This window comes from Cetorhinus maximus, chromosome 2 (genome assembly GCF_964194155.1).
Source record: "Cetorhinus maximus chromosome 2, sCetMax3.hap1.1, whole genome shotgun sequence".
Lineage (NCBI taxonomy): Eukaryota > Metazoa > Chordata > Chondrichthyes > Lamniformes > Cetorhinidae > Cetorhinus > Cetorhinus maximus.
In genome coordinates this window covers 75834488-75851935 of record NC_135880.1, presented here as the reverse complement: position 1 = coordinate 75851935, position 17448 = coordinate 75834488, and the positions used below count along the sequence as shown (strand labels likewise).

The 17448-nt window shown below is 44.8% G+C and overlaps 1 protein-coding gene across 3 annotated transcripts in view; it reads right to left on the bottom strand.

Annotated features, from left to right (window-relative positions):
• camk4 (calcium/calmodulin-dependent protein kinase IV) overlaps window positions 1–17448 on the bottom strand; it is a 278967-nt gene that overhangs the window by 158518 nt on the left and 103001 nt on the right. For 2 of the 3 annotated variants that reach the window (XM_078566212.1, XM_078566205.1), the window contains exons 3-5: window positions 8573–8635; window positions 6306–6388; window positions 696–768 (exon numbers count right to left, since the gene is read on the bottom strand). The exons of the other annotated variant lie outside the window; for it this stretch is intronic. In XM_078566212.1, coding sequence (XP_078422338.1) covers window positions 696–768; window positions 6306–6388; window positions 8573–8635 — 219 coding nt within the window. The remainder of the gene's footprint in view (window positions 1–695; window positions 769–6305; window positions 6389–8572; window positions 8636–17448) is intronic. 3 annotated transcript variants of the gene reach the window in all.

Genomic DNA, 17448 nt, shown 5'->3' with positions numbered 1-17448 from the left:
ACGCAGGGAACCCAATAGCTAAATTGGATAAGAAAGGGGTGTCCATTATAAAAAGAGGGCTTATTGTATTGCTGGAGTATTTTAACCAATCACAAGTAGTGAAATATCTTTCACTTACAATAAAAACTGAAAGCACTAGAAAAACTGAGCAGGTCTAGCAGCATCTGTGGAGAGAGAAACAGAGTTAGCCTTCCGAAGAAGAGCCATATTGGACTCGAAACATTAACTGTTTCTCCCTCCATAGATGATGCCAGACCTGCTGAGTTTTTCCAGCACTTGCTGTTTTTATTTCAGATCTTCAACATCCGCAGTATTTTGCTTTTATCTTTCACTTATACGTGTACTAAATATATATGTAAAATATAGTCAATGTAGAAAACTAAAAAACTGAAACTAATTTTTCTATCATTTGACATTAAAGAGCAGACTTCCTTTCATTATCTGATTGTAGCAAAAGGCAACATGTGTATAAATGTAAAGAAACCCTAATGACAACTTTCCGTTACCAATACGGAACAGAAAAAAACATACTTCTAGGTATTTTGCGTTGTATAGAATTTGAAAACTATGTATTTCACCATAGGACAGTGTTGTAAGTGATCCTGGTTGAGATTTCCAGTCTAAAGCAGTGAAAGATCAAAAATTCAGAATATTCAAGCTCAAATATTATCGTGAATGATAGTAATAAAACTTACTGCAACTGCCTCCAGAATTTGTTTGACAGCATCTGCAGCATCTTTTTCACTGTAATATCCCTTTTCAACAATCCTACAAATAGTAAAGTAAAGTTTGTTACTGAATGAAAACAAATGAGCATTTATATGTCAGTCTATTTGTATTCATGAAAAATCGATTAGGTTTTAATACAGCCAGGCACTTCTGTCAATTTACTTACAATGTTACCGTAATATGCACAGTAAGTTTGTGATAAAATTGCCCACTTAATTTGCTGCATTACCACATCAATATTCTCATAACATCTCATTTTGAGGTTTTGCACACAGGTCCTTTATAAATTTTTAACATCTGAAATGACATAGTATGAAATGACATAGAATGACACAGCATAGAAAGAGACCAAGTGGTCTATGTTAGTGTTTATGCCCCACAATAAATTCCTCCCTTCATCTAATGCTATCAGCATAACCTATTCTATTCTCCCTCATGTTTATCTGGATTCCTTTAAAATGTAGCTATGGTAGTTTCCTCAAATATTCCTTATGGAAGTGAGTTCTACATTCTAACCACTCTTTGGATAAAGAATTTTCTCCTGAATTTCCTACCGGATTCATTGATGAATCCCTTATATCCACGGGGTATAGTTTTTGTCTCGTCACAAGTATAAACAGCTTCTCTCGGGCGAACTTTACACTCCGATGCCAGCGTATTTGGGGTCACGTAAAAGATAATGGGTGGTCAGCCCATCACCTTCCCACTCACCCCCAACCTATCCTCCATATTACAGAGGGCGCTTAATACATCAGAAAGCCTGTCCACGCTTAGGCCTACTGAGGCCCTTAAGTGGCCAATTAATGGCCACTATAGGACTTCATTCCCCCTCTGCCACAATAGCACATGTGACTGGGGAAGGCAGGGGAAAGCCAAGTAGCCTGGCAGTTTTAAGTGCACAAGCTAAAAGCAAGCAGGAAGCGAGGGTTACCACCTTTGTGGGGTCCACTATGCCCATTGGGGGCACCCCCTCCCCAAGATTGTACCACTTTATGCCTCCATCCCGGCCTCTAAAACCCGACCCTCGATAACCCCCTACCTCCCTCGCTGGGGTCATGAAAATGTCAATCAGATTGACCGGCAGCTCTTTCTTGAGAGCAGGACTTCCTGTCCCTCAGGGATGCAAGTACCACTCAGTAAGGCTGCCACCAGCATATTATCGCTGCAGGGCAGCCAAATTTAAAGTTGGCATGGTGCCATCCAATTTTTCGACCTGGAGAGTGGGTACAGGAATGCATCCCCCCACCTCCCGCGTAAAATTCAACCCTCTATATCTTAACCCCTCTGACCTTTCGATCTACCGTCCCATCTCCAATCTCCCTTTCCATTTCAAAGTCCTTAATCATGCTGTCACTTCTCGAATCTGTGCCCATCTGTCCTGCAAATCCACATTTAAATCCCAAACAAAAACAGAATTACCTGGAAAAACTCAGCAGGTCTGGCAACATCGGCGGAGAAGAAAAGAGTTGACGTTTCGAGTCCTCATGACCCTTCAAGGGTCATGAGGACTCGAAATGTCAACTCTTTTCTTCTCCGCCGATGCTGCCAGACCTGCTGAGTTTTTCCAGATAATTCTGTTTTTGTTTTGGATTTCCAGCATCCGCAGTAGTTTTTTGTTTTTAAATCCCAATCAGGTTTCAGCCCCTGCCATAGAAGTAAAGTGGCCCAAATCAAAGACACAAATGCCATTCTATGGGCGGAATTTTATGGCCCCATCGCTGTGGGGGCGGTGCCAGGAAATACGGCAAGCCGTTCAAAAGTCCATTGACTTCGGTGGGACTGGAAGATCCTGCGGCAGGTGGGGCTGTAAAGTTCTGTGACTAGTGACTAATAAACTACGCCTCCTCTCCTCTCACTCCTGACCATTAAGAACACAAGAAATAGAAGTAGGCGTAAATCTTTGAGCCTGCTCTGCCTTTCAATAAGATCGTGGCTGGTCTACCTCAGCTATACTTTCCCACGCTATCTCCATATCCTTTGTTTTCCTCAGTATCCAAAAGTCGATCAATCTCTGATGCGAACATAATCAGTGACTGAGCATCTATGGGATAGGGAATTCCAAAAGTTCACAACCCTTTGATAAGAGAAATTTCTCTTCATCTCAGTCCTAAATGGCTGACCCCTTATTCTGAGACTATAAAAACAAAGAAAGACTTGCATTTAAACAGCACTTCTCACAACCACCAGACATCTCAAAGCACTTTACAAACGATGAAATACTTTGAAAGTATAGTCACTGTTGTCCTGTAGGAAATGCAGCAGCCAATTTGCGCACAGCAAATTCCCACAACAACGTGATAATGACTAGATAATCTATTTTTGTGATGTTGATTGCAGAATAAATGTTGGCCATTGTGGACAACTCGCCTGCTCTTTTTCAAAATAGTGCCATGGGATCTTTTATATGCAACCAAGCAATCAGATGGGGCCCTGGTTTAATGTCTCATCCGAAAGATAGCACTTCTAACAACACAGCTCAATACTGCACTGGAGTGTCAGTGTAGATTTTTATGTTTAAGCCCTGGAGTGGCACTTGAACCTGGTGATTCAGAGGTGAGAGTGGTACCAACTGAGCCACAGCTGGCACAGGCTCTCCTAGTCCTAGGCTCCCTAACCAGGGGAAACATCCTCCCTGTCAAGACCCTTATGAATTTCTTATGTTTCAGTGAGATCACCTCTTATTCTTCTAAATTCTAGCCTGCTCAATCTTTCCAATAGGACAATTCCTCATCCCAGGTCCAGTGAACCTTTGTTGCATTTCTCCCTAAGAAAGTATATCCTTCTTTAGGTAAAGAGACAAAAGGCTGGATTTTAGGAGTTGAGGTCACATGCTGCACGCAGAATGATTACAAGTCCACATTAACAGTGATAAAGTCACTGGGTTAGTAATCCAGAGGCCCTGGCTAATGCTCTGGAGACATACATTCAAATCTCATCACAGCAGCTGGTGGAATTTAAATTCAATATATCTAGAATTAAAAACTAGTCTCATGGTGATCATGAACCAATTGTCAATTATCATAAAAACCCATCTGGTTCACTAATGTCCTTTAGGGAAGGAAATCTTACATAGTTACCTGGTCTGGCCTACATGTGACTCCAGACCCACAGCAATGTGGTTGACTGTTAAATGCCCTCTGAAATGGCCTAGCAAGCCACTCAGCTGCATCAAACCACTACGAATTCTGAAAGGAATGAAACTGGATAGATCACCTAGCATTGACCAGAAATGACTTGCAAACCCAGCCCTGTTGATCCTGAAAAGTCCTCCTTACTAACGTCTGGGGGCTTGTGCCAAAAATGGGAGAGCTGTCCCACAGAATAGTCAAGCAACAGCCTGACATAGTCATACTCACCAAATCATACCTTACAATGTACCATACATCACCATTACCATTCCTGGGTATGTCCTGTCCCACCAGCAGAACAGACGTCCCAGAGGTGGTATCTAGTCAGGAGGGAGTTGCCCTGGGAGTCCTCAACATTGACTCCAGCCCCATGAAGTCCCATTGCATAAGGTCAAACATGGGTAAGGAAACCTCCTGCTGATTACCACCCACAACCCTCCCTCAGCTGATGAATCAGTACTCCTCCATGTTGATCACCATTGGGAAGAAGCACTTAGGGTGGCAAGAGTGTACTCTGGATGAAAGTCCATCACCAAGAGTGGCTCAGTAGCACCAGTACTGACTGAGCTGGCTGAGTCCTAAAGGACATAGCTGCTAGACTGGGTCTGTGGCAGGTGGTGATGGAACCAACAAGAATGAAAAATCTACTTGATTTGGAGGGTTTTGGTGGCCCGGTGGGGAGGCACAAAGGAGGGGTAACAATTGATGGGAGAGGTGTCCCTGATGCACCCCCCGAATGATGCACTCCCCCTTCCTTCCCACTCATCTTCACCATTCCACCTGTCAGAAATGCATTTGTCCATGATGGCGCTGGTAGGAGTGACCACCACACAGTCCTTGTGGAGGCAAAGTCCCACCTTCACCTAGGGGATACCCTCCATCATACTGTGTGGCACTACCACCATGCCAAATGGGATAGATTTCGAACAAAACTGGGCATCCATAAGGCATTGTGGGCCATCAGCAGCAGCAGAATTGCATTCAGTAACAATCTGTTACCTCATGGCCTGGCATGTTCCCTACTCCACTATTACCATCAATCCAGGGGATCAACCCTGGCTCAATGAAGAATGCAGGAGGGCATGCCAGGAGCAGCACCAGGCATACCTAAAAAAAATAGGGTGTCAACCTGGTGAAGTTACAGCACAGGACTACTTGCATGCCAAACAACAGAAGCGGAATGCGACAGCCAGAGCTAATGCGATCTCACTACCAACGGATTACATCTAAGCTCTGCAGTCTCAGTAGCAGGTGCTGTTGGGACTACAGTGGGACCCATGGAGATCAAGGATGGACACCAGACCCAGGTAAGTCCCAGGCTGTTAGGGTGAAGAGGGATCAGGCACCCTAGGGAGGCAGGTGAGAGAGGGTGTGCACAGGAGGCCAGGCGGGGAGGCACAAAGGACAGGTAACATTTGATGGGAGAGGTGCCCCTGATGCACACAGGGCACCCCCTGAATGATGCACTCCACCTTCCTTCCCACTTTTCCAACAGATTTGTTTTAAAAAATGGCCTTCCCACTCCTGCCCTTCTGCCTCAGCCCAGGGCATTATGGCAGTCGAAGCAGATTGAGGGCCTTAAGTGGACAATAATTGATGCTAAGGGTTGATGGTGGCATAGTGGTATTGTCACTGACTAGTTTTTCAGAGACCCAGGGTGATTCTCTGGGGACTTGGGCTGAAATCTCACCACGGCAGATGGTGAAATTTGAATTCAATAAAAATCTGGAATTAAAAGTCTGATGACGAGCATGAAACCGTTGCTAATTGTTGTAAAAACCATCTGGTTCACTAATGTCCTTTAGGGAAGGAAATCTGCTGTCCTTACCTGGTCTGGCCTACATGTGACTTCAGACCCACAGCAATGTGGTTGACTCGTAAATGCCCTCGGAACAAGGGCAATTAGGAATGGGCTGCCAGCAAGGCCCATGTCCCACGAACAATTGAAAAAAAACAATAGTCTGGGCACAGGAATTTAGTACAGCTGACCTTATTTGATCTCACAGTTCTGAAGCTTAGTTGGATGCATGAAGATTTTCCAGATTGGTTGTGAGCTGTACTTGGAATTTCTCTCTTCAATCGGCCTGCTGTAGGGTTGAGACATTGATAGTGGTGGAAAAATATATTGGTTATGGCTGAGCTGTACACGGTGTACCATGAGTCTTTCATTTATACAATTTGGGAGTTCTGGCTGGTGAAGATGGGCTTGGCCCCGATATTTCAGTCAGTGGGCAGGGCCGCCGCCTTTCCAGAAAATCCTGCCCCATATGTATATATACTCACACACAGACAAAACTATAAACTGTATCATTGTCAAATGATATGTACAAAGGAAACCAACTTCATGAAAAGTATGTAAATGCCTGAGACAGTTTAAAGCTGCTTGAGTCTCATACTGCAGCTTTATATTTACTTATTAATCTACCTTTAAAATAAACAAATCAACACCTGTCAAATAGCTCTCCTCCTGTGACCAGTTCCAGAACCAAATTAATCTCTGTTAGAGTCTCAAATATTTCTTTCAGTCTAATCTGTAAAAGAAATTGATTGTTAAGAAAATTATATATGAAATGCCACAATTATTAATTAGGATTTTCTATGTCTTTATTAGTAAAAATTTCAATAAATACAAATTAAACTGATAACAGGTTCAGTATTTATCATTCTCAGCTATTATCTGAATAGAACCAAAATACAGTGGATCATGGTGTAATGCATATAATACCATGGTATAAGTAAGGTTTGGGTTTGTGCTTGAAATCCTTTGCTTGCTACATGTTACTAGAACCATAGAACACTACAGCACAGAAAACAGGCCATTCAGCCCTTCTAGTCTGTGCCAAAATATTATTCCGCTAGTCCCATTGACCTGCACCTAGTCCATAACCCTCCAGACCTCTCCCATCCATGTATCTATCCATGTTACTATCGGAATATGATAAGCATAGTTCAGATCCTTCACATTGATGTAGCAAATATGCAGGAATGTCACTTGTCCACTACCTCATACATCAAAGTGGCTTCTTTCAAAATCATAAAGACTGGATTGGGAAAAGGTTTCCCCACCCTTTCTTGTGGCTAAATATAATGCTATGGTGTAGAACCAAATAAGCAATACATAAATTAAAACAAGAGAGGAAAGTATTATCATCAAAAACAATATATAACTTAGATGGTGGATTATTAATGTAATTAATCCAAATGAATTGAATAAATTTTAGCACGATAAAACTTAAATTATTAAAAGGTCCATTTTAATCCTATCCACCTCCTGGTCAGGCAGTCAAAATCTTGGCCCTGCACTTCCCAATTCTCAACTTATTCATAGCCACCACCATTTTAACTGCTGGGTTTTTGGCAGTTTTGAGGATACCCATTGCAGATAGGTAGAAGTCTCATTAATATTGAAATGTTGGATTCCATTGGCATCATTCAGACTCTGACACAATTTTAACTGAAATCACAACTGTAATCTGGCAGTGGCAATGAAAGCTGGCAGCACCAGAGCCCCCAATAAAAGCTGGCAGCAAGAAGGAACATGGCCTGAAGAGGGCCCAGGTAATTGAAATGGGTAATTTTTATAGGTCTTTTGTGGGATTGGAAAGTTGGTGTTCCCCTCCCATCCCACAAAAAAACCTTGAGTCTCCACTGCCTTGTGCTTCCATGTTCTCCTCTGACCACGAATGTTTTTAGACTCAACCCCTTACCACTTTTAGCCAGTAATGTCATCTTGAATCTCTAGCAGTGGTCTCCCATATATCTTCTGATCATCCCTACCAGGTTCAGACAGGAGTCTGAGTGATATCATTTAAACGAGGTCCAGGAACTGAAATCTTCAGAGCGCTACACAGCGAGGAGACTGGATGGTTTGATAGCTGCCTTGGCCCCCAGAAGCATCACTTATGCCCTAAGTAAAATCGGGTCTTAAAAAACAGAACACGTCTGTGCCGTTTCCAAGCTCTAAGTTGCGGGAGAATTAGAAAAAATAGCTTTAAAAATTATACAGCCCAATGAGAGTCGTTGGTGTTTGGAATTCTCTCCCCCAGCGAGCAGTGGAGGCTGTGTCATTGAATATATTCAAGGCTGAGTTAGACAGATTTTTGATTGACAAGGAAGTCAAGGATTATTGGGTCTGGCAGGAAAGTGGAGTGGAGCCACAGGCAGAGCAGGCTCAAGGGGCCAAATGGCCTATTCCTATTTCGTATGTTCTTACGTAATATTTTTGTGTAGATGTTGGAAACATTATTGCAACTTTTCAGGTACAAATATGTTATCCCCATTAGCAATGAAACACATGAAATTCATGTTGCATCAACATTTTAAGTGAAAGGAATGATCTAACCAGTTATGCTTGTTTAAAAAAAAAGCAGAAAGCATTCAGCAAGAGCTTCGAACATATTGATGAAGAAGAAAACTGTCCCTCCCTGGCAATCTACTTGAAATGCTGTAGCGACATCTGAGTGTGAATTTTAATATGTATGTAATAGGTTTGTACCATAATGGCATAAAAATAGCTAAATATGTTTGTGTTATATCAGATCGTGAGCAGTCAGCATTGAAAGCAAATGTTTCAAATTATACCATATTTATGCTGAGCCTGCAAGTTATAAATTGTTGTGTTCCTTACTTAAAAGGGAAGGGGGAAATGTGTTATATCCTTGATAATAGTAAATGAGCAAGTTAGATATTGTGAAGAATATGGTAATTCAACTTACGATATTGGGATGGGAGAGTCGAAGTAGAACTCCTATTTCAGTTCGAACTATGTTTTTATCTACCTGTGAAACAATGGAAAATATAAATAGATTTTGCTATAGTACAGATGAAACAAAACATTTAAGTTTGTTAGCCTAGACTGTCGCTGGGTTCATCGCTAAATTAACTGTGCCTAGATGCTCAAGGCTAGTCACAGGAGTGTTGTTTGCTGTAATGCAAACCATTACACCTTCTTTTGTTATGATCCTGTTAAGGTCCATTTATAGAAGAAATCTGAACACCCAGCAATTAATCGACAGAACTACGTCACACAATTTCACATTTTTAAACAAAAACAAACTTCACAGTATATCAAAACGAATTAAACAAACTAAGCTCTATTAGCATAACACTATAGCTTATAACACCTAATGCTATAAATTCAGTTCTACTTTTCACTTCCCCCCATCTTGTGAAACATTTAAGGCCAGGGTTTTTCAGGTAGCGGGATTTTTCGACCTGTCACTCGAAGAGTTGGTGGAAAACACACCACACAATACTGGCTGCAGTGCAGCCATTTTATGTTCATGTAATTGCCTGGAGATGGGACTTCTGCCCCTGACTCAGGAGGAAGTCCCGCCTCAGAGAACTGCTGGAGACCCCGGAGTCTATGTCCCGGAGTCCAGGACCAGGTAAGTTGGGGGTCTCAGAGTAGAGATAGGAGGTGAGGCCCGGGGCAGGAGGGGTGGGTGGGAGGTGGTGAGGTTGGGGGCGGGGGGGTGGGTATAGACAGGCATACCTTGTGGGGGGAGGGGAGGGTGCCTGATGTTGAAAGGAGGTTATTGACGGAGGCGTTTCCCACCCCTCCCCCCCAACCCCACCCCTTCCTGCACAAGGCTTGAGCAAGGTCACATTCTGGGCATCCCTGCTGCTGAACTGCTCCTGCCAGCCCAAAAATTGAGGCTGGGTGGGAAACAGCCCTTGTGTGGTCTTTAATTGGCCTCTTAATGGCCTCAATTGGGGGAAGGGTGGGCAAGCCAGCCTAGGCCTCACCCGTCCCACCGTAAAAGTGCGGTGTGGTCAGGGCTTACAGGAGGCTGGTGGGAAGGCCATCCAAAGAATATGACGGCCCCTACCTGGAAACCTGGTGGGGTAATCTAAAATTCTGCCCCAAGGTTCATTCACTTTACATGGGACCAACCCAAAAGATATATCACCGCTCTTCAGAATTCACCCTGATTTCTCTTCAGCGTTCCAGTTATTCGCCAGGGTACAAGATTTCATGGAGGTCTTTCCATTAGTTTTTGGCTAACCGGCCCTCCAATTTCAATACTGGTCTCATAATTCTGGATTCCACAGACCCCTGTGCAGTGGCTTAAAACATCAGAAAACATCCTTGATTTCCAATAGCCCGCTGCTATGATTTCAAACTTCAACCAAGCTGATTATTTCCAGAACTCCAATATTGAGAGGATTCCTGCAGATTTCTTCTTTTAGCTTCAAACTAAACAAACCTTCCAGTCATTTTTCCCCTTTTCAACTTTTTCTTAAACTGAATACCAGCTCCCAATCACAGGCTAAGTGATGGAGATAGATTTAGGATTTACTTTACTTAAGATATAAGTCTGGCTTTATCTCTTGACTTTCAAGGAGCTACAAGCTACATAAGAGCCAAAGCTGACAGTCTCTTAAACAAAAACAAAAATACCTGGAAAAACTCAGCAGGTCTGGCAGCATTGGCGGAGAAGAGCACAGTTGACGTTTCGAGTCCTCATGACCCTTCAACAGAACTGAACTTGTGCTCTTCTCCGCTGATGCTGCCAGACCTGCTGAGTTTTTCCAGATATTTCTGTTTTTGTTTTGGATTTCCAGCATCCGCAGTTCTTTGCTTTTATATCTGACAGTCTCAGTTGCTTTCCAAAAAAACATCTTGCCTGCTGGCTATGCCCTAGCTGAATTTGCAGAGATGAACTCAAAAACAAAGATTCTCACTTAGCTGCACCCATTTACATGGTAATGTGACACACATGGCCTGTTCCCAGGTAGAAATTTCAATTAGCTATCTTTTAATTCCAAAGTCTTCTTTATTTCTTGGAAGCCACATGGCTAACTTATATCTGATACTGGAATAACTGCAGATGTCATGTGTCCAGTTCTTTGGTTAAGTAAGCCCACGAGCCATTTTATGACTTTCATCCTCTTACCCTGACTTTATCCAGTAAACACAAGCTAACTTTTGAATTGTAATTATCTTAAGTCTGTGTGGTTTTCCAGCCTTGGTGTTTAGCAGGATTTCTTCCCCACTGAGTTTACATTTAAAATTTAGGGCAGAATTGTCCGTGGCCACTGGCGTCGGGCGTGCTCGACAGCGTCAGCGGACAATATGGCGGGAAGGCCAAAAATCAGTTTCACAACGTCGTGAAACCAGTTTGTGATTGTCCACTCAGCCCGTCGATGGCAGGCCGCATTTCCCGCCATCGGACGTCGGGAATCTCATTGTAATACATCTGCATATCATTGTAAGGCTAGCCCGCCGGATTCATCACCCCCTTGCTGGATCATCCGCCCATGTCGATGTGATTCACAATAGCATATAAAAGGCGTGCACTTGGTGGGCTGCACTTTGAGGGGAGCTCAGAGATGAGTGCATAGTAATGTTGTGGAGTGCTCGTGGGGGATGCCTTTTGGACTTCAAGGTTGAGGCGCGTTGCGGAGGGGCGAGGGCAAAGGCTGCTCTGCAGTTGAGATGATTTTGGTGGGGTTGGGGGAGCAAAGGCTGCCCTATGGTTGAGGCAACTTTGGGGGGGGGGGGGGGGGGGGGGCAAAGGCTGCCCTGCGGTTGAAGGTAGCGCACAAGCATGTGTGGGATGGGGGTAGGGGGGCGTGGTGGGGGAGGGAAGCAGCCACCCATTAGGAAAGCCTTGTATAAAGTGACCATTCCTCTGCACTGAAACAGTTCAGATGCAGCCACCTTGGCATGATTGGAGACAGACCTTTAGCTTATCTGCCCAGTCAAGAAATGCAGAGGCATGAAAGTGCCACCAAGTGCTCCAGAGATCTTAATCTCTTGGGTGAAAACTGAAAACCAAAAAAGCGTTTTAGTGGACTGCAGAACAGTTGGACAACTGGGCACATTGTACAATCTCCTTGCTAAAGCTGGCCATGGAGTAGTCACTGCCGAAGGCACTCACAGCCCCTTGCAATATCATCATCCTGGTTTGGACCAGTCTCCCCCATGGGTCAAGCTAACCGTGCAGTTTGCAGTGCGGATTAGGAGAGTACCTGTGCCTGAGCTGAGGGCACAGCATGCAGTCCAATGGGCAAAGCTGCTACCAATTGGTCAGGTGGAGTGGGGCGGTGGAAGGTGGGGTTTCAGGCAGCCATGCAGCACATTAAACTCTGGCAATCCAAGTGGTGGCCAGCACTCTCCAGGGTGCGTTAAGGGGCCTTCAGGCTTAACCAAGACAGGTTCTTAGTACACCCATGCTAACCCACGCGGCTCTCTCTTTCATCCTGCAGGAGGAGAATATCTGGGTCATGGAGCCTAATGAACTAGCTCATGCCTCATGGTGTACATAGAGCGAAGACGTTGGAGAAGAGAGCGACTCAGGCGCCTGGCTGTGCAGAGGGAGGAGCAGCACCCTCAAGAAGAAGGGGCAGCTGGGGCTCCCGCACATGCTGCCAAAAAGCCACAGCAGCCGTCACTGGTCGGCACCTAGCTAGACCCAGGATCTATGGACACCACCTTTCATTCCTGCAGAAGACCGAGAACCAGTGTCGCCAAAGACTGTACATGTCTAGGGAACTGGTCGATCACATCTGCCAGATACTGCAGGTTTTGGCGCCACGTGGACATGGAGAGGATCCACTGCCAGTGCCCATGAAAATGACGGCAGTGCTCAATTTTTATGACAGTGGCTCCTTTCAAGGGTTCTCAGTTGACCTCTGTGGGATATCACTAGCCTCCAACCACAAATGCATCCATGAAATCATGGTTGCCATCTTCGAGATGGCACACAACTTTGTGCATTTTGCCCGGGACCAGAAGAGCCAGGATGCAGGAGCCATTGGATTTGCCCAGATCTCGGGTTTCCCAGAGGTGCCATCGACTGCACTCATGTGGCGCTCGCATCTCTGTCGCAACATGCAGTCAACTATGTCAACCACAAGGGATTCCATTTGCTGAATGTGCAGCTGGCGTGCAACCATCACAAATACATCCTGGCCAGTTGAGGCAGGTGCGCTTGGGAGGCCCTCATAGCTGTTAGATTCCTGAAGGATGATGACAACATGCAGTGAAGAGACCATAAAATCCTCACATTGCATCTATAAATGTTTGACTCCAGTCTGGCTTATGGCAGTGCACATACCATGTGATAATGCTCCTGTCATGGAGGTGCAGTGGAGGCCTTTTTAGTCGCTCGACTGCAGGATGATGGCAACATGCAGTGAGGACACTCCAAAGATCTTCACATAGCCTCTGAGAATGTCTGACTCCTATCTGGCCGAGGGCAGCGCGCTTGTGCTCTGAGATCAGCGTCATATCATAAAGGCACAGCCTTGAAACTGTAAAAGCATCTGATCCTTTGTCTGCCTTCAGCACTTGAGCCCTTCAGGAGCACAGCATCACTGGTCACAGATGCTGAAGAGATGGCGGCCAGCCCCACCTCAAAATGCTGAGAGCACATTGAGAGAATGACGGGACTCAGTGACGCCTGCCCATGACATTCTGGCAGCAATGACAAACACCGTCAAGGTGCAGGCATCAGTAATGTTTCCAGGGAGTGTGAGGCCGGACCATCACTTTGGTCTGACGGCTGCACAGAGCACAGGGAAGAGGCCCTGGACTGAGACACCTGCCTTTAACTTGTGCAGAAAGGTTTCACATCTGAGTGACACGAACACTGCTCATCAAAACAAGGAGCCACAGGCAGGGAGACATTCTTGGGAGTTTATTGACAATAGTGAACATTATGTACAAATGATTACAACACTCATGCCCAGGCTGTGCAACTACATCTTCTTAACCTTCCTAACCCTGCTGCTAAGCCTTGGTGCTCTCCCAACATCTACAGGGAGAGGTGGAGGCAGTCTGCTGACTGCTACGCCCTGTCTGTGATGACCTTGATGGGCATCCTCTGGAAGGCTGAGACCTGGAGGGCCCTGGCCTGCTTTTGGGTGGCAGTGGTACCTTCCTTGGCCTGTGGAACTGGAGCTGCTGGGGTGACTGGAAGAGGGGATTCGAATGGGCTGGACAGTCCTGGAGTCACCTGGTGGATAGCCCCACGGTGTGAACCCGCTGATCCTCCTCCCAGTGGGTTCCCAAGGGCCGCTGGCTGACTCCTTGAGGAGAACGGGTAGCTGGAGTGAGATCAAGCTGCCACACACCCCTCTCATGTACACACTATTGGAGGCCAACTATGGCGTCAACAATGGAGTTCAGCCCGCGTAGCAGTATAGGAGCGACATCCTGGACCAAGGTCTCCATGGCGGCTGCCATCCTAACAGTGTTGACCACGGTGTGTCGGCATGCCAGTGCTATCATCTCAGCCTGATGGCAGATGGACTCCCCCATTGTGTTTTGAAATCTAACGAGCGCAGCGGCCATCCCTTCCTAACGTTCCCAAGCTTGCCTTTGCAGCTCCAGCAACTGTGACATGACCAAGTCCAGAAGCTCGTCAATTGACTCAGACTCAGCAAATTTCTGTCCTTCAGCAGTCCTCCGAGCCGGACACCTGGAAAGTCCCTGCCACCACCTGCTGTGGATCAGGAAGTGTGATGTGCTCACTAGATTGTGATCCTAAGGCTACTAGGCCCCACCATGGTGTGTGTCTGCGCTGGTGGAGGGTGTGGGTGAGAGCTGTGGCAGGACTTCAAGGAAGGTGCCTTCAAATTCCTCTTCAGAGGTTTCTTTGGGGCTTGATTGGAGGCCTTGGGTCATGGACTCCGTTGGCTGTTTCCCAGGTGTACCTGTGAAAGCAAGGAGAGATAATTATTGCATAGCAGTGGCCTGTGAAACAGGACAGATCACTCACAGCATGGTTGTCTGATGGATGTTGCACTGCTGATCCTCACTTGATAGAGCATCGCCGACCTCACCAATAACACAGGAATGGCAAATGAGAGCCCGCCAGCCATTGAAACATTGTGTTTCCCAGGAATGCATAATTAATGCGGTGGGTTTGGGATGATATGGTGTGAAAAGCCACCATTAAGCTATATCCCTAAAATGTTATGGACTATGACATTCGGCATTCGCAACCCACCCATGAGGAAATGAAAATACATCGCCTTGTGATGTGTTTTCATTTATACCATTTAAAATATTACAATTTACAACATGTTATATACCTTTACACCTATCTTACAATTAACATATTACTTTCATTACAAGTAACATTCTCTCCAAATCTCTTACATTGTCCATTAAGCAATCCATTTTGGCAGTATGATATTCAAGTGCATCCAACCAACATATACAATAGTCAATTTTTAAAGTCTCTTCTTTCATGTTTATAGGTTCTGTAGCAGCTAAGTTCAAAAAAAATTCCCCAGTTAACTCCAAAGTCAAACTATTTTCCTCCTGTTCAGCTACAGGTATATCTTCAATTTTAAGTTCATTTCCAAGATTTAAACTTTCAATGTCCTTCTCTATGACAAGCAAGTTCAAAATTGCCTCCTTAAATTTTAAATATTGAGTCAACCTCTAATGCTATTAACCTAACCTTGGTTAACTGTTGCAAAATACCATTGGATAACTCTTCCCTCCCCAGAAAATATTAGCAACTGACAACACTATTGTCATTCTGCTTCTCACTAAGCACAATAAAAGTTCATGGTTAAATTTTGTTAGCTTAAATCTTTGCCAATATCCCACAACCATCTCAGTTTGTGAATTCAAAATCCCGCCAAGAGCCCCCAATTTTATTACAATCCTGTTAGGGGACGTTAATGTTTAAAGAAGAAATCCAAACACCCAGCAATTTACCGACAGAACTACCCCACAAGATTTCACATTTCTAAAAAAACAAACTTTGATATATATCAAAAGAATTAAACAAAGTAAGCTGTATTAACTTAACACTACAGATTACAAAGACTTTGCTATAAACTCAGTTCTATTTTTCACTTGCCCCCAAGAATTCCCTTATTTTACAAAATCTTTAAGGTTCATTCACTTTTCTTGGGACCAACTCAAAAGGTATATCATCACTCTCTGGAATTCACTCTGATTTCTCTTCAGCGTTCCAGTTATTCACCAGGGTACAAGATTTCATGGGGGTTCTTCCATTAGTTTTTGGCTAAATAAACCTCCAATTTCTTTACCAACCTCATAACAGAGATGAGGCGAATTTTTTTCTCTCAGAGGGTTATGAGTCTTTGGAACTCTCTTCCTCAAAAGGCGATGGAAGCAGAGTTTTTGAATATTTTTAAGGCAGAGGTAGATAGATTCTTGATAAGCAAGGGGGTGAAAGGTTCCTGGGGCTAGGTGGGAATGTAGAGTTGAAGTTACAATTAGGTCTTATTGAATGGTGGAGCAGGTTCGAAGGGCCAAGTGGCCCACTCCTGCTCCTAATTCGTATGTTTGTATGTAACTCTGGATTCCACAGCATGGGCCCCCTGCGACCCCTGCGCAGTGGCTTAAAACATCAGAAAACACCCTTGGTTTCCAATAGCCCACTGCTATGATTTCAAGCTGATTATTTCCAGAACTCCATCTGCAACAAGATTAACTGCCTTTTATTGACAATTACTGTAAAGTTCTTCCTTTGGCTTCCAACTAAACAAATCTTCGAGGCTTTTCTCCCCTTTCCACCTTTTGTCTTAAACTGAATATCAGCTCCCAATCACAGGCTGCATCATGGGCCATAGATCTATTATACTTCAGGTGTAGGTCTAGCTTTTCTCTTGACTTTCAAATTACATAAGACCCAAAGCTGACACAATCTTAGTTGCTTTTACAACATCAACCAGTCTTGCCTACTGGTTATGCCCTAACTGAATTTACAGAGATAAACTCAACAACAAATAATCTCACTAAGCTCCACCCAAGTCCATGGCAATGTGACACACACAGCCTGTTTCCAGGTAGAAATGCAATGAACCAGCTTTAAATTCCAAAGCTTTCCTTAATTTTCAGAAACCACATGACTAACTTATAACTTTTATTTGAATAACTGCAGACGTCATAAGACCATAAGACATAGGAGCAGAAATTAGGCCATTCGGCCCATCGAGTCTGCTCCGCCATTCAATCATGGCTGATAAGTTTCTCAACCCCATTCTCCCGCCTTCTCCCCGTAACCTTTGATCCCCTTACCAATCAAGAACCTATCTATCTAGGTCTTAAATACACTCAATGACCTGGCCTCCACAGCCTTCTGTGGCAATGAATTCCATAGATTCACCACTCTCTGGCTAAAGAAGTTTCTCCTCATCTCTGTTCTAAAAGGTCTTCCCTTTACTCTGAGGCTGTGACCTCGGGTCCTAGTCTCTCCTACTAATGGAAACATCTTCCCCACGTCCACTCTACCCAGTCCTTTCAGTATTCTGTAAGTTTCAATCAGATCCCCCCTCATCCTTCTAAACTCCATCGAGTATAGACCCAGAGTCTTCAAACGTTCTGGCCTGGATTTTCATCCTCGAGGTGGGTAGGGGGAGTTCTGAAAATTCCTGACACAGCCCACCCATCTCAGGAGGAAGTGCCTGCCAAGGAGGGTTCCTCATTGCTGGGATCCAGGTGTGAGCTGGAGTCCAGCCAGCAGATACAGTAAGAACTGCGGAGGCAGCCAGAGGGGCTGCCGGGTGCCAAGGCAGGCTGTTTAAAAGGCCCTCCTCGGTGCCGTGGGACTTTGTCCCAGTGAAAAAAAACACAAAGGCCCTCCAGCCCTCACAC